At 50.0% G+C, this 22,418-nt stretch overlaps 9 protein-coding genes across 9 annotated transcripts; 7 read left to right on the top strand and 2 right to left on the bottom strand.

Annotated features, from left to right (window-relative positions):
- The first annotated feature begins 389 nt into the window (after nt 1-389).
- BDZ83DRAFT_628296 (riboflavin transporter MCH5) lies at nt 390-2,204 on the top strand. The gene is made up of 2 exons (XM_060508689.1): nt 390-1,126; nt 1,184-2,204. The coding sequence occupies exons 1-2, from the start codon at nt 667-669 to the stop codon at nt 2,098-2,100; spliced, it is 1,377 nt and encodes a 458-aa protein (XP_060362777.1). The 5' UTR covers nt 390-666; the 3' UTR covers nt 2,101-2,204.
- Nucleotides 2,205-5,699: 3,495 nt separating this feature from the next.
- Nucleotides 5,700-6,480, top strand: BDZ83DRAFT_413972 (uncharacterized protein). The gene is made up of 2 exons (XM_060502934.1): nt 5,700-6,335; nt 6,393-6,480. Exons 1-2 carry the CDS (start codon nt 6,029-6,031, stop codon nt 6,446-6,448), a joined length of 363 nt encoding a protein of 120 aa, XP_060362776.1. The 5' UTR covers nt 5,700-6,028; the 3' UTR covers nt 6,449-6,480.
- Nucleotides 6,481-7,278: 798 nt separating this feature from the next.
- Nucleotides 7,279-8,954, top strand: BDZ83DRAFT_628284 (uncharacterized protein). The gene is made up of 5 exons (XM_060508688.1): nt 7,279-7,702; nt 7,761-7,775; nt 7,853-8,059; nt 8,136-8,623; nt 8,681-8,954. The coding sequence occupies exons 1-5, from the start codon at nt 7,523-7,525 to the stop codon at nt 8,886-8,888; spliced, it is 1,098 nt and encodes a 365-aa protein (XP_060362775.1). The 5' UTR covers nt 7,279-7,522; the 3' UTR covers nt 8,889-8,954.
- Nucleotides 8,955-9,693: 739 nt separating this feature from the next.
- Nucleotides 9,694-10,750, top strand: BDZ83DRAFT_582464 (short-chain dehydrogenase; the record flags this gene model as incomplete). The annotated part of the gene is made up of 2 exons (XM_060505555.1): nt 9,694-9,772; nt 9,837-10,750. 2 exons carry the CDS (start codon nt 9,694-9,696, stop codon nt 10,748-10,750), a joined length of 993 nt encoding a protein of 330 aa, XP_060362774.1.
- Nucleotides 10,751-11,910: 1,160 nt separating this feature from the next.
- Nucleotides 11,911-14,792, top strand: BDZ83DRAFT_721190 (serine endopeptidase; the record flags this gene model as incomplete). The annotated part of the gene is made up of 5 exons (XM_060512360.1): nt 11,911-12,018; nt 12,073-12,826; nt 12,886-13,659; nt 13,721-13,895; nt 13,931-14,792. The coding sequence occupies 5 exons, from the start codon at nt 11,911-11,913 to the stop codon at nt 14,790-14,792; spliced, it is 2,673 nt and encodes an 890-aa protein (XP_060362773.1).
- Nucleotides 14,793-15,283: 491 nt separating this feature from the next.
- BDZ83DRAFT_628279 (uncharacterized protein) lies at nt 15,284-16,162 on the top strand. Its single transcript, XM_060508687.1, has one exon. It carries the CDS (start codon nt 15,427-15,429, stop codon nt 16,051-16,053), a length of 627 nt encoding a protein of 208 aa, XP_060362772.1. The 5' UTR covers nt 15,284-15,426; the 3' UTR covers nt 16,054-16,162.
- Nucleotides 16,163-16,214: 52 nt separating this feature from the next.
- On the bottom strand, nt 16,215-17,806 carry BDZ83DRAFT_582480 (benzoate 4-monooxygenase cytochrome P450; the record flags this gene model as incomplete). The annotated part of the gene is made up of 2 exons (XM_060505557.1): nt 16,215-16,574; nt 16,646-17,806. The coding sequence occupies 2 exons, from the start codon at nt 17,804-17,806 to the stop codon at nt 16,215-16,217; spliced, it is 1,521 nt and encodes a 506-aa protein (XP_060362771.1).
- A 636-nt stretch (nt 17,807-18,442) lies between these two features.
- BDZ83DRAFT_783041 (uncharacterized protein) lies at nt 18,443-20,115 on the bottom strand (the record flags this gene model as incomplete). Its single annotated transcript, XM_060515576.1, has 2 exons — nt 18,443-18,534; nt 18,600-20,115. The coding sequence occupies 2 exons, from the start codon at nt 20,113-20,115 to the stop codon at nt 18,443-18,445; spliced, it is 1,608 nt and encodes a 535-aa protein (XP_060362770.1).
- A 525-nt stretch (nt 20,116-20,640) lies between these two features.
- BDZ83DRAFT_732413 (uncharacterized protein) lies at nt 20,641-22,091 on the top strand (the record flags this gene model as incomplete). The annotated part of the gene is made up of 3 exons (XM_060512896.1): nt 20,641-20,670; nt 20,809-21,323; nt 21,559-22,091. 3 exons carry the CDS (start codon nt 20,641-20,643, stop codon nt 21,674-21,676), a joined length of 663 nt encoding a protein of 220 aa, XP_060362769.1. The 3' UTR covers nt 21,677-22,091.
- Nucleotides 22,092-22,418: the final 327 nt, after the last annotated feature.

The raw sequence follows: 22,418 nt of genomic DNA, 5'->3' as shown, positions 1-22,418 counted from the left end.
ACGGCCGGCGGATCCCTCCAAGCAAGGGCTGCTAAGCTGCTAAACCCTGCGCGTCGGCTGTTTTTTCTCTCTTGTCTGGTTTTACTGTTACTCAATGAGCAAGCCCACATTTGATCAGAGTTGCCCTCAATTACTCTCATGTGTATGCGAAATCTTCGCCTTGTGAATAATTCAAAGGATTGTTTCCCAAAAAGGTGGGCATAAGTTGAGCAGGGAGCCATAGAGTATGGCCCTGATTAAATGCGCTGTTGGCCTATAGTATTGGGGTATTTTCCTTGTTCTAGCTAGGTACGTCGTTACAAAAGCACTGATGAGCGACGTGGCCATCTTCGGTCTTAGTGCTAGATTGGCGACGTACTAAAGTACTGGCGATCCAAAGCAGAGAAAGATATTTTCCAGTAACCAGATGGGGCCAAAAGGACGCAACACGTGCATGTGGACCCAATTGTATTCTTGCTGACATGGAACTCGAAAACCGATTTTGAGTCAAACCTATCTTCTTTCATTAACAGAGCGTCAACTTTGTCTACTCACCACCACTGCAGTAGAGGAAACTGGCCTTCTTCGACAACCCCCGTCCTTTACGAAAGCCAAGCCAACTCAGGGCTAAGAAGTGGTGCGTTTAACATTCGCCTTTACAAGCAATTGACAGGATCTGCACGGAAAATGTCGCAAACGGCTGTAAAAACATCGTCTATACAATTGAGAAACATTCATGGCCCCATAACATCCTCACTTTCTACAGATTTTCACGACGACGAAGACAGGTCAAGGTCAAGAGATAGATCCGACTATCTTGAACATGATGCCTCGAGTCTCAACGAACTGACCTTCCCCGAGGGCGGCTGGCAGGCGTGGCTGGTGGTCTTTGGTTCATTTTGTGCAATGCTTTCGGTTTTCGGCCTCATTAACTCGGCTGCCGTCTTTGAGTCATATTTCTCTGAAAACCAACTCGCTGATCATTCTTCATCTGAAATCGGATGGATATTCAGCCTTTACCTTTTCATTGTCTTCTTTGTTGGCATCCAAGTTGGTCCCCTATTTGACCAGTACGGTCCCCGCGGCCTTGTTGTCGCTGGTGGCCTTTGCATGTCTGCAAGCCTTCTCTTATTGAGCTTATGCAAAGGTTTGCCCCTTCCCACAGTCTAACTTATCATTGCTTCTAACAACGGGTCACACACAGAGTACTATCAAATCCTTCTGGCGTACTCAATTCTAGGTGGCTTGGGTGGTGCCCTGCTAAACTCACCATCTTATGGCGCTATTGCTCACTTCTTTGACTCGCGTCGAGGCTTTGCCACGGGCATAGCAGCCACAGCTGGTTCGATAGGTGGAATAGTGTATCCCATCTTGCTTCAGAACCTGTTTCCGACTTTGGGATTTGGTCCAACAGCACGGATTCTTGGCTTCATTCTACTAGGACTCACAGTACCCGCGACTCTCTTTATTCGTTCTCGGCTGCCAAAGAAGGAGGGACCTGGATCCATCTGGCCTGACTTCACCGTCTTCCGAAATCTCAAGTTCACCCTATCGGCAGTCGGAATCTTCTTCATGGAATGGGGTCTCTTCGTTCCAATAACCTACATCATCTCTTATGCCGCAACTCTGCCCGGCAGCAACGTTCATTCGTATACAATTCTCTCCATCCTCAACGCAACATCAGCAGTTGGGAGGTTTTTGCCAGGCTTAGCTGCAGACAAGTACGGACGATTCAACGTCATTCTCATCACCATCGCTCTCTGCTTCATCACAGTTCTCGGTCTTTGGCTGCCCTCGGGCAACTCTCAACCAATGCTCTTAGCTTTTGTGGCTATATTCGGATTCGCAAGCGGAAGTAACCTGGGGCTGGTTCCGGTCTGTCTAGGCCAATTGTGTGACGCGAGGGAATATGGGCGATATTTGTCTACGGCGATGATGATGGCAAGCTTCGGCACTCTGAGCAGCTTGCCAATTGCTGGTGCCATCCTCGAGGCAAGGGAAGGAGGCCAAAATTGGAAGGGACTGATCTTGTTTTCCGGTGTCTCCTACTTTCTTGCTTTCATTTGCTACGCTGCGGTCAGGGCGCTGGCCGTGGGGTGGAAAATCTCAGCAAGGTTTTAAGAGAGCAGTCAACATAACTGGCAATGTCCTCGAGTTCAAACAAGAGCGACATTCTTAAGACTACATGACATTGCTACTTACTATATCACAAAAGATTTCTCCAATGAGTTCAATTGTCTACTTCTCAGCTTTAGTATGTGCAGCTATTCCTACCTGTGTTAACTCCTATTGTTGCGGGTTTGGTAGGCTCTGGATACTGCCAGTGATCCGTCTTCATGGTTTCTCTACGCAAGATGGGTGAATGATCCATGATCTGCTTAAGGTACATGATCATGGCAAATTCGGGCCGAAGCGCCGCGGAAAAGCCGATGTCAGGGCTGTCAGGGCTGTCAACTCTTCTTATCGAGTAAAGGAAGCCAGAAGCTGGACCTCATCATGGCGCTTGTCTCGATTCAGCATGTAGTAGCTACATTACTATCGCTAGTGAGTTCTCACTGAGTCATGATATAGCAGAAAAGGTTCAATGGCTTTACGGTGTAACGCGCGGGGAAGGTCGATTTAACCGACTCTAAGCTTGACCAAGTACAGCATATGTGAGCGGTGACAGGATTGTGAGGAAGGCAAATTTCGCCTTGTTTTCTTGGACGAGCTGGTAGTGTTACTGACCTGGTACTTTCTTTATGCGCCAGCTATAATGGCAGCCGCAAATCTCGGCGAAATGACTCAATAATAAGCCGTATCTGCTCAACGTCCGACTCAATGTTTCTCTTAGACCCCATGCTGAAGACTTAGAGAGTGACATGTGAGGACATGGAAGTAAGGCCCTCCCGCTGTGGAGGCACCGTGGCATCTGGCTTGCGGGTGTTACCGCCGAATCAAGCTAGTCCAGTTAGCTGGTTGACCGGTCTCTTCCCAGAAGAGGACGAAGGTGATTGACGACAAGCTAATTACTGAGTGACTTGATTCGGACACTCTTGGTCCGTGTTCCTTGGCATGGCCCCATCCAGATCATATATGCAGCTGAACGCTCAATGTCCTAGAGAATGTGGAGGAGTCTGCTGCCAACCGTAGTCAATGTTAGATATCGGTGTATCTGTATGGCTCTTCCAGCTATTGTCGACGGATTCTTGAGTCAAACAAAGTGTGGCCATCGCTTTTCATCGTGTAAGGGATTCTTTGATTGGGCCAAAGTTGTGGCTGGTATAAGCTCTGAATGCATCGACGGCGGGCTGCTCTGTGCCTTTCTGTTCATCTATCTACGGCTAGCCTAGTGGTCTGTGATTCTGCAGTGCAAATGCCATTGGAAAGAATAATCCTGCCGCTCACGGCCTGCTGTGGCGGCCTTACCCATATCTGCAGGATTGGAGGCGGGAGCATTATTTCGACTTTCATCTGCTCAGTCATAGCTAATCAGGAGTTCTCCAACGTCATGAGCGATCTATTTAGACTTATTTCCTCACCTGTTCATGAGACGTGGTCGGATCTCGGCACAGGCACAGCCTCACCTAGCGTGCAATGAACACTGGCCGGAAACTCACACTTCTGACGTCTGACGGGGCAAGGCCCGACCTCCCGACAATGATCGCCGTCATGAGTTTTTCTCGAGAATAACGAGGTCTATGATTGTGGCCAAATGTGGCTATCAAAGAAAGCATCACTATTTCCATATGGCCCGATGTCATAATATAGCCGCAACTGCCAGCGTCCCCAGATAGCCGCGGTGGGTAATAAGCCGTGGGGAGGCGTTGGGAGGCGTGAGACGGCAGAGGTTGCGACTGGTTGGACTTTCCCATCAACTCAATTTACAGTAAAAGTCATCTTGATAAAAGACTAAAGGTTCAGACGACAGAACGATGGAGGCTTTGTGTGAAACTGGAGATTTCTGCCCTCCTACCACACACCCGACCCTGGCATGAGAATAACGCCACGGCCGCTCCCGGTTGTGTGTTAACCCGGCGAGTTTTGTCATCTCGGGATATCCGGTCAGGTTCGACCCCTCCTTACAAAGAATGCGTGAGGGTTCTTACATGACGGATTGGCTCAACGTAGTCACTGTGTGAGATATGAAACGACCCGACATGACAAGGCCCCCTTTTTGGGCGAAATGGCATATTAAGGCTAGCGGAATATGCAATCACGAATAACGTATGCGGAAATACATGGAACGACCAGTTGACTCCTCATCGTAATTACTATGCTCATCTGTGTGGACTCAGCCAGGCCCAATTAGTCAAATTAATGGCATATGGAGCGTTGTCGGAGGGGCCCCTTTGAACTAGAAACGTTGACGCTATGTTGCTGTAGGCAATTCCAGAATGCTTGATATTACCAAGACTTCAGATGAGAAGCTCCGGCACACAGCAAGTACGCTAGGAGCAGCATAAGCTATTCTTCAGGTAGCCAATGCAAGATGAGGTGGCTATAGATGGGGACCGTGAACTTTTGCCTGCCGGACACTTGCACCTAGAACTTTACTGGGGAAGCGAACCGGTACCCCGCGGGACTGACAGTTCCCCGCGCGACCTTAGCGAAGTCGCGAGGCACTGAGTTTTTGTTTGCGTCAGCTCGCCCAATTGGGCTTTGCAATAAACTTTTTACGCCCAGTCATATGTGATCGAGGATTGCTGTTTGGTGAGGCTAGCATCCAGGCCATCGGATAGGGCTGAGGACAATACGACCAAGTACGAAAGCGGGCAGAACAAGGCCAAGCCCGTTCTAGCTGGCATGGGCTTGGTCTGGAATCAGGCCACGATGGTAATTTGTTGTGGCAAACGATGCAATCGACAAAGTTTAACATTACCGAAGATCTACCAAGCTTCGCTAGTTTCGACCTCAGGAGACTACAAGCAAGGGTTTAGCCTGCTTCAAACCACGAATTGGGCCATGAAGTAGAGTTCGCGCACCTGCGCCCGAGTCAACGCATGCATATGTTCCTCGACACTTGAGTTGTGACCCCAGCGGGAGGTCTAATCTTGTCCAACATTCATTCGGATAACATCACGGCAAGTCAAAGTCAGGCCATTTGTGCACTGTTTGAGTTCTTGGCCCTAGCGAAGTAATCCGGCTGGCAGCGCTGATACCATTTCCCATGGCGATCATCGATGCAAGTTGCGATGGCGATGGTAACAATGAACATCTCTCTCGTAAGTTACTCGCCTCAGACACTAGTTCTGACATCATTCAGAACCAGAAATCTGTCCGGGGCGACAAGGGAAAACAACGCCCAGACTCGGGAGTACATACGAAGTGACGATTCTATATCAGAGAGATATAGGGAAGGGGGCGACGAAAGGAAGCCGGCCGCCGCACAACAAAATCCGAGTGGGTGATCATCTTGTGAATTCAGCAAGCCACGCTACAATAAGATGAACAGATATTAACCCAGTGAAGAGAAGCTTTTGAATGTTTGACCTTAAGGTGTGAGATGGAAATCCGAAGTTGATCCACAAGTTTCTCTCAGACCTGCGGGTAATGCTCACCATCTGGAATAGTCAAGGAAGCCTTCTTCGGATAAAAGAATCTTCTGAAACAGATCATCACAACTCTTTCTCCAATGGAGTTCCGTGGCTGTGGCACTGAGCTTTTCGATAGGAACACGAAGTGAACGATGCGGCGGGTGGGGCCGACTCCAAAGAGGGGGAACGGAGGCCTTAACCGCCAGACATGTCTCTCTCGAGATATGCACCCAAGCTACTAGTATCCAGGAAATAGGAACGGGCCTAGAAACAATGAGGACCTGAGCTGGTAGATAGGGAGGGGAGGGGGGTCAAGCCATCAAAGTTCGGCTAGAAGTCCAGCAGAATCCATTCCACGAGGCGTCTGGATGATTGCAGGACTCAAGCGTTGCCTGTTCAAGGTTCAGTAGCGTCCTCCAGAGACATGATATTTGTTACATGTAGGCCAAGAACCATGGCCGGCTAGATCTTTCAGGACTCATTGGACAGGGATCGGGCTACCAGCCTACCTTACCTCAGATGGTCCTCGCGGGATGATCTCCTGCATCTCAACTCGGAAATCACGGCCCGGGGTCTATCAGTGCTTTGAACTACGCACAGCTGTGATGAACACGAAGCGGGGATGGTTTACATATTCCAAGACCCCCACAGCAAACCATGACCCCGACGATATAAGCTCTCCTGTGTCTGTTTCCTCTGCCATCCCATCCATCATATTCCATTCCAAGCTATTTCATGCGATGTCTTCACCGACTTCAGTAAACACCACGGACGTTGGCGGGAGAGTATACAAACGTCGACCTGGCGCTTGCGAAACTTGCAAAGTACGAAAGCGAAAATGTGGGTTGGGATGCTCGAACAAATAAATATTTACAATGCCAACCTAACATTTTATAGGCGACGGTGGCAGGCCAAGCTGCGATAAGTGCCTGGTAAGTGTACTGGTGCCTTGATAGTACCACTTGATGAATTCTCACGATCTGCAGTCATCCGCCTCCTTCTGCTTCTATGTCACACCGAAGAAGAGAGGAAGATCCAGCCAAAACAGTAGGAAGATCCAACCAGAATGCGTTGATTGCCATACAGCAACTAAGCACACTCACCCAGGCTTGAACGCAACAACCAGACAGAGTGCTTCATTCGAAGACTTCAGCTATACGTCACAGCAGTCCACATCACCCCCATCACCAACAGACCATCTACGTTACTTTGGGCCATCATCAACTCAGTCATCACTATCAAGTGTGAACCGGCTTTTGGATCTTGGGCAATTCCCGACTCCTTTGACAACCGAATCCCTCGAAGAACACTGGGGACCGTTGTCAAGTGGTCTGTTGAACTCGCCTGAAGCTCTAGGAACGCAAAGCACGGAGATCATCGCCAGTCCAGTCTCTTCGGCATTGGAGTATTGTTGGAGCACACAACCTTTGTCCAATGGACATAGTATTTCTGGTATACAGGATTTTGACGGTCTGGTAACAGCCGGCTGGAATCTTTCAAATCTGCAGACAGCCAACGATGAGAACACTGTCAACCATCCTGTTCGTGGTATGGTTACGTACCATGGTTTTTGGGATATCTGACCTTAGCTGACAAGATGATCAGCAACGTCTGCGTACTCAACAACCGATATGGTGAAGCTCCTCATAGGACGGGATCGGAGTTCTTGCAATTCTAAACAGTTCGGACAGAGCCTCATGGATCTTGTAGACGAATCTACCACCTGCTGTTACAGCCCAAAGCTTCCGGAGAGCACCTATCAAAGGGTTCAGCCCAGCCTTGAAACACTAGTTGAGTTTCTTCATGGTACACTGCTATCAGTTCCAAGAGCAGTCTAGATAGATATGGGGATTGGGGCTAACTTTGAGTATCAGCTTTCACCGCATCTGAACCATATCTGTGAGTCATTTGAAATTACAGCATACGATTTGTACAGACTGAGTGTTCTCTAACAATTTTGTAGTGGGTTGCGATACATAGAAGAGATTGAAATTTCACGACTCTTCGAAGATGTGGTTATAAAGGGGATGTCGGACCATGTCAATAGTTCGATAGTGTACGCGGCTCTTTCTATCGGATGCTTGATCTCGATGAGGCGATCCGGGACGTCACAAGAGACGGAGTCGCACATGAGATGCTTGTATAGCAACGCAATGGTGCACGTCGAAAAATTGCACATGTGCCCTTCAACAGCTCTGAGCTTCAAGGTACTTCTACACCCCGCGCTACTCAAGTACAGCGAGTCATTCTGACTGAAATATATAGGCGTTGATTACACTTGTAAGTATAGTAGAGGATTTAAAAGGCTTCTAAACACTAGTATGTGAAGGTTTCTATAGCTGACACTAATTGCAAAGCTTGTTGCCTCGGCCTTGTGGAAACCAGCGGACGCGGATTGGTTGCTTGGAGCTGCAGTTTCCTGCGCTCAATCCCTTAGACTAAACAATCTGGCATGCTTGAAGACAGTTTGTCAAAGGAACGAAGAAGTCGAATCATTAAAGCACGCTTTCTGGCTGCTGTACACCATCGAAAAGCCCTACCGGTTGCGAAACGGACAAGCTTCGGTAAGCCTGCCAACTTTATGCACTGCATTAGCCACAGCAGTCATACGCTAACCTACATACTATTGCCTACATGTAGGCTTTGAGTGATGCCTACATCGACCACGAGCCGATATCTTCCGGGATCGAAGCTAGAAAGCCATCGATGCAAGCCTTTGGGGTTCATTACCGTCTAGCTCAATGTTGTGCCAGGATAGCTGGCGAATTCGACTGCCAGAAAGCTCTATCACAGTCTACGATATTCACCTCAGAGAATCTAGACAACTGGTTGGAACAGCTTCAACGGCTGAGAGTTGACGTTTTCACGGCACGGCATCAATCCGCACCAGCCATGACGTTGGATCCGAGAATCGCCTCACCAAACAGTCCGTGTATGCCGCCTTCAGAGGGGGATATATCAGCAAGTCTACTCTACTTCGAGCTAGTATTGTGTGTCTCTGGACGATTTTCAGCTAGTTCATTGGGTGACTCAAGCTCTGACAAGATAGAACAAAAAGTTCTTGAGTCTGCCATTGATATTTTGAAATTACTCGTCGAGGTCGATCCCACTAAGGCGGGTACAGATCAGTATGCCTCCGTCGCTTTGTCTTCTTTGCTCTTAGCGCTGACCTGACGCTCTTCCAGGAATTTGGTGCGCATTGCTGTCAGTTCGTTCTGCCTCGTTGCGACTTTTATCTCAAGGGCGAATGAGCGAACCACGATCTTCAGATATCTAGTTTCGACGCTCGGTTTCTTTGCTCGAATGACTATTACTGCCCCACTCATGACTCTGGGGAAATTCAGCTCCGTGGTAGACTCAGTGCAAAACGTACTCAAGAACGACAGTTGTTAAGCTAGGAACTAGAGTAGCTTCTGATTTCCAAACTCAATACCCTTCAATAGATAAAGATTTAAGTTACCTAGAGACTTTGCCTTGGTATGATATGTTTGATTTTGCCCTTTCTAGTCTTTCTGATGGGCAAGTGTTGAAATCCCGGTGGCATCCAAACACCTCGTTGTAGCAGAAATGTATCGGTGAGTGATTTCTAAATGCTTTCATCTGAAAAGCATATCAGAATGCTGGTACATTTCATACATCAGCAGTCCTCCTATCTTATACTTGCTCTACGACTCTTTAGGCTTCATTTGTCTTCAGTGAATCAGCTACTTGTTGACATTGCTCTCTTCCAGTCGGCATTGGAGGATGGAAATGTTGTGGTGTCACAGTACCTACTTGAGGCAAGTCTAAGCGCCCGGATGAGGTTAGCCATGCCTTCACTCGACTCAACCAGCTCCTCTGCGGGGTAAACGGAGCACACCCCGTGGAGAAGCCACACATGACGTTACAGTACGGCGTGGACCTGGGTTTCGCCAGTTCGTCTCATTCGACATAGCTCAGGGTCCGATCGTCGGCCTCACGAGCGTGTCCAAGCCGATCCATGCTCTCACCCCTCGCCAAAGTTATCAATGTGCTACTTATCCCTACTCATGTGTCCCAGAATAATCGTCATTTTGACCACGAAGTTGTCTCACGTAACACCCTTATAACACCGTGGTGCGTTACTTCAGAGGATTGCTTTCGTGAACTGCGAACGCGGGCTATCAAATATCTGTCGATTAGCAGCTGGTCTTTCCATACTTCCGACGCATTCGGCGACATGACAGACCCCGCTAGGAAATCGATCCCGCCTTATAGCGTGGCCGGAAAGACGGCCATCATCACGGGGGCTGGCTCAGGTATCAACCCAGCGGATCTGTCACCATCGCATTGAAGAATATTTAGTAATTCAATTCAACCTAGGTATCAACTTTTCCTTTGCTGAGTTGCTCCTTGAGCGTGGTTGCAATGTCGTCATTGCTGACCTCGCTCTTCGGCCGGAGGCGGAGCAGCTCGTTTCGAGCAAACAAGACAAGTCCAACGCCAGGCCACGCGCAGTCTTCGTCAAGACCGATGTGACTTCGTGGCCGGCGCTATCCAACATGTTCAAAGTCGCCATTGAGGAATTTGGGAGTTTCGACATCTTCTGCCCCGGAGCGGGTGTCTATGAGCCGCACTGGTCAAACTTCTGGCACCCTCCTGGATCATCCGAGAGCAAGGACAGTGTAGACGGCGGAAAATACGCTCTGCTTGACATCAATATCACCCATCCAATCCGTTCTACGCAGCTGGCCATCTCATACTGGCTTCATCCCAAGGAGGCCACGAACGCCGTCTTGCCACCTCCTATCAAAGCGTCGCCCGAGAACCCAAAGCGCATAGTTCACATCTCATCAGTAGCTGGACAAGTTGCAAACATCAATGCTCCTCTCTACGCAGCATCCAAATTTGCTATCACTGGATTTGTCCGTAGTCTGGCTCGCTTGGAAGAGACGGATGGGGTCCGCGTCAACGCTGTTGCGCCGGGTGTCGTACGGACGCCGCTCTGGACCGAGCATCCGGAGAAGCTGGTCAATCTTGACGAAGCGCAGGACGGCTGGGTCACCCCGAGAGAGGTTGCTGAGGCAATGCTACGATGTGTCGAGGAGGAGGATCTTGTCGGAGGATCAATATTAGAAGTTGGCAAAGATAACACGCGCTTAGTCGAAGCATTCAACGCGCCGGGTCCAGACCCCAACCCAAAGAGAGGCCTCGTTGCCAGAAACGGGTCGAGAGGAACAGGCATGGTCTTTTCCTGGTTGAGGGATGCCACAAGATGGGCTGTTGGCAGAGATTGATATAGTGCAGGTGGTCTTTATTCCATGGGGCGCTAGAATTACATATATGTATGTTGAAAACTCACCCTATGGTCGTCATTTTGCGTTCTGCATATCCCGACGTGCCCGTACTTAACGGCCCCGGTTTCGCGACAAATATGGGTTGGACACCACATGTAAGTTTTCAGGTACCCAAGGTAGGCTAATGTCAAAGAAGCTCGTCCAGCGATACTGCGCAACCTTCGACTGTCTTCGACTAACTCACTTGTTGAGGTGCCTGGCACACCGACAGACGAAATGAGTTACGAGATCAGTTTTGGGTCGCCACACGAGGACGTGGTGAACAAAATCACCACATCATTCATGATCGCAGCAAACCATACCACAAATGTGCAGCTTTAGGTCTGAACAGTATCCGTACTTGTATCTGAAGAAGCGCGTGCTCTAAAGGGACCAAGCTGGAGGTATGGGACCACAAGTGCGGACCTGTAAGCCGTTTGACTTTCGACCCCCGGTCTAGCGGGCCTACGAGAGATGTTCCCCTCCTACGGCCGTTCGAACGAACAAATACGGACGTCTCGGCGTGGCCAGACCGGAGCGGGTACAGCCATGTATGGTTCGGTCGCCTGTTTTCACAGTGGAAACGTGTCTGGGATCTTGTGGGTGTCAGCTCATCGCACGGAAAGTTTGCTCAAGCAGAAATCCAATCTCAGTTTCCCAAGTCAATGCCGCGTTAAAAAACATGGAAGCATGGTCTGGCCACGTCAAGTCTAGATGCAAGAATCTGAGAACTACAATGACACTGTGCGTACTGCACTCTAAGAGTTCAGGTTGTCACTGGGCCAAAGGACGAGTGGACAGAACAGAAATCCAGGGCCAACCCCTTTATGCTATTTCTGTGGCAAGGCGCAAGAAGCGCGTCGAGGACCGTACATTAAGGCGTACGGAGAAGTCGGTAATTGCGCCCAATTTGTTAGAGTTCGACCACTGGGCAATTCGGCTTGTACCGAAAGCGAAAGCCCGTATTGCACTCTACAGTAGGGGCCAAGCGATGGTCTGCGCGAGTCAGGGGTCTTTCCCAGGGACCTCAGGTCTTTTATAAGGATTGAGGCGATTATTGATAGTGGTCGAAGGATCACGGTTGGAATTTTGTGGTTTACTCAGCTGTCCGCCAGACCATCATGAAGTCATTCGTTAAGCAGGCTGCCTTCGCAGCTTGCCTCCCATGGTTGGTTGTCTCTGGTTACGATGACGCCTTTGTTGTTGAGTTTGATGCATCCGTGCAATTGGTAAAGCCACCCCAGTAAATCCCGAGAGCGTAGATGCCACTAACCTGGCAACAGAGCCCAGGAGATCTCATCAGCCGGACTCAGGCATCTCTGGCAGCTTCTGGCTTGGACTGCACTGCATCTTCGCGATATCATTTCACTCACGCTGTGTTCCAAGGCGGATCTTTCAACGTCGACTGCACCAACACTGGAGTTTCTCAGAAGGCGGTGCTGTCGACCATACAGTCGATTGATGGCATTCAGAAGGCCTGGCCTGTAACTTCAGCAGCACCAGCCGTCCACATGCCGAGGATTCCAGGCATTTCTGACGGCGATTGGGGAAGCCGCACGCATGGATCATCCAAGCGCGACTTGTCCCAGATCTTGACTCTACACGCAAGAGACGGTATCGCAGCCGACACTTTGCCAACACACGTTGATACGGGGGTGTCGAAGCTACACGCCAGCAATATCACGGGTAAAGGCATCCGGGTGGCAGTCATTGACACTGGCTTCGACGTTGATACTCCGGGCCTCAGCAAGACCGACATTGTTTATGCCCACGACATGACAGACGGCGACAATGATGTTCGTGACAACTGTTCCTTCCATGGCACGCATGTTCTAGGCATTGTAGGAGCCAAGGGTGACGAGGGCAGATTTGGCGTCGTTGGCGTGGCGCCTGATGCTACCTACGAGCTTTACCGCATCACAGGTTGCACTTCAGGAACCCAGGATGACGCGATCATCAATTCGTTCCTTGAAGCTGCGGAAAGAGGCGTCGACGTTATTTCATGTTCGTATGGGGGTGACCTCACTTTTCCTGAAGGTAACTCAGCCCTAATCTCATCCTAATCTCAAAGAACACGAAGTACTGACTGGTTCAAGACCCCTGGTCTATCGTGGCTACTCGACTGTTCAACAACGGCACCTATGTTTCTCTTGTAGCTGGAAACGGTGGCCCTGGCATCTTCACAGGCGCCAGCCCTGGAGGTGCAGATGCTGTCGCCGCCGTTGGGTCTACCGACAACTCGCAAACTCCTTATTACAATTGGGGAGGCAATTGGACTGCAGGAGGTGAAAGCGGAGCGCTTCGTTTCGTCCCTGGCATGCCGTTCGACTTCCCATCAAACGAAGGGCTGACAGTCTGGACTTCAGACACACCCAACACCAATGGTTGCCAGCTACTCCCTGATAAGTCTACTTTGCCGGCCGACTTGTCCAAAGTCATTTTTCTCTCTCAGTTTGACCAATGCTGGATGGCAGCCGATAACTCTACAGTCTCTCTAACGAAAGAATTTGGCATCCCGTATGTCATGTACTACAGCTCGAGCAATTACACGGTCTCTGAAGGCCCGCTATTCCTGAAGGTCTCTGCAGCAAACCAGAAAGGGTCTGTCACGGTGGACTATGAAACAGCAAAGCAACTACTGGATGCGAAGGCAAAGTACGGCTCCGTGCAAGTGTTCCTTGCCAATGAGGTCTCTGTTGCAGATGTCAGTCTCACTTATAAGGCCAATAACCGCTCTGGTCTCATGAGCTCCGTATTCACCAGCTGGGGTCCAACTCTTCGAGCAGGATCCATGCCCGCATTCCATGCCCCCGGAGGAAACATCTTGAGTACTTTCCCTGGATGGCTTGGAGGCTACGGAGTAGTTAGCGGTAAGTTAAACGTCTATTCGCGAGCTATGCCGAGCTGTTATTGATGAGTATGCTACGTTAGGCACCAGCCAGGCCACTCCGTTTGTCGCCGGCATCGCTGCGCTCGTCAAACAGCAGCATCCAGATTACAGCGCTGAAGACATTAGGAATGTCATCGCAGCCACATCCCGCCCCGTCAAATGGTATGATGGAAGGGGTAACGCAGGAGACTTTCTAGCGCCCGTCTTCCAACAAGGGTCTGGTCTTGTCGACGCTCGACCACACTACTCAGCGCCTCTGCCCTTTCATTCAATGACACGGCCAACCGTCCCAAAGAGCTAACCTTCACAATCAAGAACACTGGGTTGGAGACTACCACCTACGACCTGAGTCATGTTGGAGCCAGCTCTGGCTATGTTCTCGAGAAGGCGGATAGCTACCAACTCACTGAAGCCGTGGTGTACCCAGTATATGCCGAAGTCAATATTAACCCCACAACTCTCTCAGTCGAGCCAGGAAAGACTGCCATTGTCTCGGTTTCAGTCTCAAAGGAGCCCGCTTTGTTAGAAGCTTCAACTCGTGTCTCCTACTTTGGAGGATACATTAACGTTGAAGCCAAGGGTGTAACCGACGTCAACAAACTCTCGCTACCCTATACCGGCTTCGGCGCGCCCCTGACTACATTACACAGCATCAACCGCGATAAATCTTACCTCTCGTCATACAATGTAACTGAAGGCAAGGCATCGCATGCCGAACCGGGCCGTATTTATACCTGCACGTTGAACATCACCGCAGATGTTCCAGCTTCGTTCCCAGGCCATGAGTATCCCGGCATCGAGGTCTTCCTCTTCTTGCAGTCACGCAACATGAGCATTCACATGGTGGACGCAAAGACTGGAAAGATAGTAGCCAATTCCTACCAGAGTACGTCAGAGGTCCCATGGAACGGTTCAACTTGGTACTGGGATGGTTCCGACGACAACAAGGCTCCCGTGCCGGCTGGTACTTACACCTGGCGTGTCAAGGCTCTCAAGTTGCTTGGAGACGCGGCGAAGGAAGAGGACTGGGAAACCTGGGAAGCCGGCACATGGGTTCTGGAATACACTGCTGACAGTATTTTCTCTTCGAGTTTAACGGTTCCGAAGACGTGACCCTATAATGCTGGAACGCCGAGGTAGATAAGGTCAATACAAACACGAGCTAATGGAGTATGGCGAAGATATGCTTTACATCCAGTCGCATTGAACTGAATCAGTTAAAGTAGACTTGTGAGGTCACAAAAGAAAAAAACCCGGTATGACTTGAGCCTCCGTTCCCCTCTTGAGCTCTCCAAAACGTTGCCTACCTTAACCTGGCGAGTCGCGACAGATTGGTCAACCCCTGCCTGTTAAGCTCGCTTGCGATGATGAGCCACGCTTGGCACTGGCCAGAGAAGTAAGACCTAGCGGAACAACCTTGCTGCTTTGCACGTACAGAGGACTTTTTACTTCCTAATTCGGGCAAGTTTGTCTCAATGAGCCGGAAAAGATCCAATCATATTATTCTTCCGCATATGTGTGCGGCGAAGTGCATCTATACATCATGTGCTATGTCTTGTCTTCTAACAATCCTATAAGGATCCTCCTGCTCAGTTCTCGGGGTTTAAGCAGCCGCCATGCCATCCACAGAGCTGTCGGTCTCTGTTTCTCTTCTCGTGCGACAACACATCGCTTGTCCTCTATCTAACACACAAAGACTTAAGCAAGATATCTCCAGATTTTTCACGCGCTGCGTTCTATTCTCACTATGGGCTGGTATGAAATTACCGACGATTACATCAAAGACTCGAAGATCAACTTCCCAGTGTGTGAAACTCTCCAAGTCAGAGATGTTTACGGCGGAACACAAAGAACCATATATCGCGTTGATCAGAGCGGACGTCAATTTCCAGTGTGGACTGTCAACGAGAACAATGAAAACGGCGTACTTGCGATTGTCTCCGCCGACCCCAGAGCGCGGGACCCCGCAGGCAATGCCGTGGGTATCATCAAATACCACACCATGTCCTCAAGAACACAAATCACCCTACGCGGTTCAGAACTGAGCCTGGGGCTTACGGACTACAGCCATGGACACGAAATCAACTTCAACGGCTGCAACTACCGATGGGTTATGTCCAAAAGTACCATGTCGACGACCACGCTTTACCTCAAGACCGACGGTAATCGAATTTTAGCAAGATGGTCGGGAAAGCCCGAGGGTCGAGCGGGCGACTCAAGTCCCGTTTTTGAACTGTTTGTCCCGCCTCAAACGCTGGACATGGATTTATTGGTAGTCACTGGTTTGGCGGCTGCAGGGTACTGGAAGAAGGCAGACAGGCTCAGGAGCCCGATAAGCAAGATTCTAAAGATAATGGGAGGCCTGGGTCCATAGCAACGTGTGGAATTGTCCTGGCAGATCTTATAGAGCAAAAAGGTGGCATTGAAGCTCATCATTCTTTCTTCGTTTAATCTTCAATTAAATAGACTGTTGCTGATGCGAGAATATCAATTGTTTACTTTAAGAAATTGTTTGATCCCACTCTTGGTCAGGTTCTAGATTGCCAAAGGACGTCTCTTGATGTGCACCACCAAAGGTGGTTTCTTCCAGATGGCCCAGGCCTTGTGCTTAGAATATGGCTGTGTCCACTCGCTGGAAGATGCATCGAGTCTCATGTCGAATTCCCATAGCAGTCGCGCAATGATAACGCGCATCTCATTATACGCCAAGTGCTTCCCGATGCAATTGCGAGGGCCATACGAGAATGGCTGGATAGCGTCCCGCTTATCCGCGTGAAATGGAGACGTAGTGTCCTGGACGACACTGGGAAGCCATCGTTCAGGAGCAAAGCTCTCCGGCTCAGCGAAGTTGGAAGCTGAAAGACCGGCAGCAGAGTGATGAACCCCAACACGAGTCTTCAACACGCCTCTGTTAGCAAATTTGCAAGTTCGAACGAGTAGAAGGGTAAAGACTTTCAAGCACTTACTCCTGGAGGGAAAAAAACTCCTTCAATGTACGTTGGTTCTTTCGTGTCTGGGACAATTCTCTCAAGTGAAGTCGGCACGGGTGGATAGAGCCTGAAGGTTTCGTTGAGCACGGCGAGAAGGTAAGGCAGACGTGCTGTAGCATCCGTAAAGTTGATTTCGCCGGGTGACTTGAACGCAGCTCTGACTTCTTCGACTGCTCTTCTGTGTGCATGAGGCGTTGATAAGAGGTAGAAAGTGCAAGCCGTCATTAAAGTTGCCGTGGTATCACTACCGGCGACGAAGAGGGTATTCGAGTTTGTGACAATCTCTTCGGTGGAATTAATAGTCTTCTCGTCTCTCCCACGGAGCAGGCCTTGCATAAAATCTTTGCGGGTCATTTCAGAATCATTATCCAATCGTTTGTTTACGGCTTTTCTGGTGTAGTCGAATTGGTCCATGAAGCCGTTCTGAACATCCCGCGCTAAAATCGGCAGAACGATCCACGATAGCGGACCAAGCAGTGTGTTGAGTTCGAAGAGCTTTCTAGCTCGCTCGATAAACATGAGGACAGAGGTTACCACATGATGGAACTCGTTATTATCGAGACCACCCAAAGACTCTCCAAACGTCAAGTCGCCGATGATGTCGAAGGAAGCAATATGGAACCACCTTCCCATCTCTGTCGGCATTCGGGATTCAGCCACATCTGATAACCTGCGTACGAGCTTATCGACATAGTCGTGAATGATTGGCTCTTGCTCAGCCAGGGACCGTGGTGAGAAAGCGTGGGCTACTCCTCGACGAATTCGAGCGTGGTTGACATCATCGGCGTCGAGGATGTTGGAGTCAGGGTCGAGTTGCTTCGAGGCACTGTACTTTGGAAACTGCCCGTGCCCATGGCCGTAAATAGTCTTCCAGGCCTGGCTTGTCGTAAACGTCACCGCATCCGGTGAGTAGCGTACAACGTTGCCGTATTTCCTGTGAAACTCGCGAATATCTTGGTCGATGGTGCCGAACAGTATCTTGAACTTGGGAATGAATGGGAGTATCGTCCACAACTTGGGGCCTGGAACGTGGCTCAACCGCGAGAAATACGCTTGATGAATGCCTCGAGCTAGATAAAAGAGCAACCAAGAACTGAGTGTCAACAAAGCAATGTGGGCAAGCGGCTGAGTTCCCATCAGCAAGAGGGAGCTCAGAGCCATTGTAATAATGTAGACTGAGTTGTCGGTCTAAGTTGCGTCCACGACTCGATTAACGCCAGGTCCAGCGCTGGAACTGATAGTCTTTATGTCCGCAAGATGTTACCGCAGAAGCCCCCTCTTGACGCCCATAAAGTCCCCAGTGCATCTGTAACATCATGACCCCACTCTACTACTCAGTTTCTTGGCATATTCTCTGTCGCTTGGTAAGATAGCGACGTTATTGCATGATTCGTTCAGTTGCACTACGTCACTTTTGATTCCGCCGCTCCCACGAACCGGATACGCCCCGAACCGGATACGGCCATCCTTGATCATCAAGTGCCGGACTAGAGCTGGAAGACACTACGGACCGGTCCATAGCCTGCAAGTGGCTGATCATTGATCGCACGGAGGAGACCGCACACCGCATCGGGGTTTCCTGTTGGCCGCGAACCCGATGTGACACCGCCGAGAAACATAACATGCACGCTGCCGCGCCGTGCAGCCGGCAAGAACGCCGCGTCGGCGCCGAGCTTCCTCAACGGGAAAGAAGAGATGGTATATTTCTATGTGCGACTCGCAAGCAAACAAAACCCCGCACATTTTCCCTCGATAATTGCTCTCTATCCCTGTTCACTGGACGATGAAATCCTGGAGGCCCGTGTTGAGCGAGTCATTGATGCGTCGAGTATACTCGACGACGCCGCCAAGGAAGTTGAGCATCTCTGATATGAAGTCAGCGGTTGTCTTTGAGTACTGAGCAAAAAGGGGAGATAGAATAACCTCTTACCTTTAGGCTTTCCTGGAATATTGGTTCCCATATACTCAGACTTGGTCTGGGGCAGCAGAGTCTCGTCTCCAATACGGTTGACAAGATCTCGCCACTCTTGCTCAACACCCGGACGAGGGTCAATGTAGCGTTTGCCGTTCTTTCGTAGGTGAACAAGCGTGTCGCGGATCCAACCGCCCTGGAGCTCAGCACACGTAGGTCCGTTGCAGAACGATGTCGGTCCCTGAGGCCCGTAGACGAACAGTGCGTTGGGGAACCCAGCAGTCATCATTCCAAGGTGCGTTTTCGTGCCCTTCGCCCACTTCTCCTTCAATGACTGCCCATCCTCGCCTTTGATATCGATCGCCAAGATACCTCCCGTCACTGAGTCAAAGCCGGTAGCAAGAATGAGAACGTCAAACTTGTGCAGCTCGCCATCGGCGGTGAAGACACCGTCGGGGACAATCTCCGCGATGGCATTGGCCTTGGTGTCAATCAGAGCCACGTTGTCACGGTTGTAGACCTCGTAGTATCTCTGCTCGAGAGTAGCCCGCTTGGTTCCGAAGTAGTATGGCGGATTCTCCGGGGCAAGAAGCTCCTGCATCGCGGGGTTGTGGACGCGCTCCAAGACCTTGCTGCGCCAGAATTCGTATGCATGTTGGTTGGCTTCCCTGTTCCTGATAACATCTTGATATGTCCCCAACCAGAAAGACAGTCCGCCCTTTGCCCAAATCTTCTCAAAGAATGCCTGGCGCTCCTCTGCGGTTGTTTCGGCACAGGCCTGAGGATTGAATTCGAAGTCGAGGCCGGCAAAAGTGTTCTTACGAAGCTCGTAAAGCTCCTTATATGTCTCTTTCTTCTGGTCCTCAATGGAGAGTGGTGTTTGTTGCATGGGAAGGGCGTAGGTTGGGCTGCGTTGAAATACGGTCAGGTGGTCAACTTCGGGGGCAATCTCTTGAATGACTTGGAGGCCGCTTGAGCCATTACCGACGACACCAACTCGCTTTCCCTTGAAATCAATTCCCTCCTGAGGCCACTTCGAGGTATGGCACGACACGCCAGCAAAAGAATCAAGGCCCTTGAATTCTGGGATGTTTGGCTTTGCAGCGAAGCCAGTACAGAGAATGAAGTATCGAGCGGTCAAGACGGACTTGTCGCCAGTAGTGATGGTCCAGCGGGAGCCGATTTTGTCGAAGTCGGCACTGACAACGCGGGTGTTGAACATAACGTCCTTCTTGAGGTGTAGCTTGGACTCGACATGCTGGAAGTAATTTCGGATCTCTTCTCTTCCGGGATACTTCTCGGACCAGGTCCATGGCCTCCAGATCTCTTCTTCAGAGAACTCATAGAGAGGTACGGGTGTATCGACACGTGCACCAGCGTAGCAGTTCCAGTACCAGACACCGCCAAGGTCGGCTGCGTCGTCGATCACAAGAGTCTTGAATCCGGCCCTTCGGAGTTGGTCAAGGGTGTAACATCCGGCGAAGCCACCACCAACAATGATGGCATCGTATTCGGGAGAGGACAAAGAGCCCATCTTGCTGGGAAGGAATTATAAACAAAACCGAGAAGAGACTCGATAGGGTAGGAAGTCTAGCTAATGAGACCAATGATCATGCAATTGACTGAAAAGAGAGATATGGGAAAGAACCGCATGCGCCTTTATGATGCAGTTGAAGAATGGCGCTGAATGTGAGAGCTCATCGCCCCACGAACTTACGTAGGTGCGGGCAAACTTCCGCAGGTTTTTCTCGATTGGCGGGCCTATTTGGTCCATTTGTCTTGGCTCTCTCTGAGACTATTATTTTCTAATTGGTTCTGGCATGTTTTGAAGTTTGCAAGTGGCCGCGAAACTTGCGAATAGTTATTCGTACGGACTAATTCATGGCTAGAATCTGTCCGCGACTGCGCGGGCGGCATGGCTAACCGCGGTGGTTTCTAGGCTCAAGGCGAAGTCTAAATATGGAGACACTGCTCTCTGTTGTCGCTCCCTTTCCCGCTGATTGCTAAAGTATTCACAGGATAGACACAATTTCTTGATTACTCTGCAAGCACACTCAACATGAACGATAAGGGCTTTGTCGAAGATGCTGTCAGTATCAACGAATTCCACGCGAGCAGATGAATCTGACTGGTAAAAGAGCAATTATGCCGAAGTTCGGAAACAGATTGAATTCCTCCACATGCCAGGCAGCAAAGTTTGTGATACCGCACCATTGTAATCCCATAGACAAGGCCTAGGCTGACCTATGCACTGAAGTATCACAAAGAAGAATTAGCGACAGAAGAGCAAGAAGTTATGGACCAGCTTTACCGCGGCTGGTTGCATTACTGGAACAAGGAGTCGCGCGAAGACTACTACAACGGAATGGTGGGCGCTCGGCGATTCTATGATTTTGATGACATGCTCAGCTACGACATGTTCGGCAACACCATCCGGGGCAGCTTCAAAGAGCACTTTGACTCCATCTTTCCGTATTGGAACGACGGCAACATGGAGTTCAAGGACATTGAGATCACGGCTCTGTCGAAAGAGTTTGCCTACTCCACCATGATACAGCATACTTGGGGAACAGCTGGCGGTGTGCCCTTTGACACAGCTTTTAGAAGGACGGGAATCGCGCGGAAGAACACAGAAGGGCAGTGGAGGTGGATTCACGAGCATTTGAGCTTCCCCACCGATATGGCCACCAAGACCGCCGACTTCACCAGCTCGCTGGATCCATTGAAGGCAACCAAGATGAAGTAAGACTACGTTTAGCCACAGCTTGTTAGACTTGTAGCCTTTGTTTGGAGCCAAGGTGTTATGATAGAACACGCCATTGTGAGAACTATCTTTTTGGAAGACTGGCAGGAAGCGGTGGAGGTTGACAAGGGGTAGAAAGAGATGACTGGCGAGAAATTGAGCAACGGTGGAGATCTAAAGCTTGGGAAGTTCATCAGTGATGGAGCGTGATGTACCAAATTAGCCCGTATTAAGATATTCAGATGGTGCTGTTGAACCCACGTACTCAGATGCTGAAGTCTTCAATGGCCTCCTCAAGCATCGTGAAGTGCACATGTATTCTCACAATGCTCCTGATATTAGCTACTTCTAACAAGTACTACTGGGGTACAGAAAGGTGAAATCATCAAAACTCAGCATCGCGCTACGTTGACCCGTCTTGAGGCCGCATATAAGGTACTTCTAGTAGCATGAATGGTCAGCAGAACCTGCATTGGCGTGGTTGATATTCTACGTAATATCCACAAGAGTGAAACGTACCATTCTCAGGCTTGATATGTTACAGAAGCCGGCCAAGACTGAGTTTTTCAAGGGAGGAACATCAAGTCAGGCACCCACATCTAAGTGAAGAGCGAACGCCCTTGTCTCGGTATTTTCTGACTATTCTGACATTCTACTCTTCAACTGTGAATCTCATGTGGATTGTTACTGAAGGTGATGTCATGAAGGCGCTCTATCGCGACATGTAGGATTCCTCACCTGGTTAGAATGGCGTCTTCCGTTCAGGACATGACGTATTTACTTGTGCATTGTGTCTCGGAATCCGATGAGGGAATCGCGATGTATTATATGTTGGGTAGCGGCCGACTGACGGGTATTCGGAGGGTTTGAGAGTCTAAGACAAGAGACCCAAGAACGAGACACGCCTAACTCGGAACAAGCACCTAGACATCAAAGAGGCCAAGGACACGGTTCGATCGACAGCATACCTACCTGCATGCTATCCTGCTTTCAACAAGGTTATAAGAACAGATGCGCTAGCATATGGAGAATGCATTGGGGCTGATGTCTCATTAGTTATGGCGGAGCTGAACGATCCAAGACATCACCAACCC

This window comes from Colletotrichum acutatum (genome assembly GCF_030867785.1).
Source record: "Colletotrichum acutatum strain CBS 112980 chromosome Unknown BDZ83scaffold_75, whole genome shotgun sequence".
Taxonomy (NCBI): domain Eukaryota; kingdom Fungi; phylum Ascomycota; class Sordariomycetes; order Glomerellales; family Glomerellaceae; genus Colletotrichum; species Colletotrichum acutatum.
The sequence above is the reverse complement of the archived record's forward strand: the minus strand, read 5'-3'. Positions and strand labels throughout refer to the sequence as shown.

Bases quoted from the DNA above. Each gene is read 5' to 3' on its own strand.
- BDZ83DRAFT_628296 (XM_060508689.1), top strand. From the start codon at position 667: ATGTCGCAAACGGCTGTAAAAACATCGTCTATACAATTGAGAAACATT. The intron at 1,127-1,183 runs GTTTGCCCCTTC...GGTCACACACAG, and splicing joins CTTATTGAGCTTATGCAAAG to AGTACTATCAAATCCTTCTG.
- BDZ83DRAFT_413972 (XM_060502934.1), top strand. From the start codon at position 6,029: ATGATCTCCTGCATCTCAACTCGGAAATCACGGCCCGGGGTCTATCAG. The intron at 6,336-6,392 runs GTGGGTTGGGAT...AACATTTTATAG, and splicing joins CAAAGTACGAAAGCGAAAAT to GCGACGGTGGCAGGCCAAGC.
- BDZ83DRAFT_628284 (XM_060508688.1), top strand. From the start codon at position 7,523: ATGTCGGACCATGTCAATAGTTCGATAGTGTACGCGGCTCTTTCTATC. The intron at 8,060-8,135 runs GTAAGCCTGCCA...GCCTACATGTAG, and splicing joins TGCGAAACGGACAAGCTTCG to GCTTTGAGTGATGCCTACAT. The intron at 8,624-8,680 runs GTATGCCTCCGT...ACGCTCTTCCAG, and splicing joins ACTAAGGCGGGTACAGATCA to GAATTTGGTGCGCATTGCTG.
- BDZ83DRAFT_628279 (XM_060508687.1), top strand. From the start codon at position 15,427: ATGGGCTGGTATGAAATTACCGACGATTACATCAAAGACTCGAAGATC.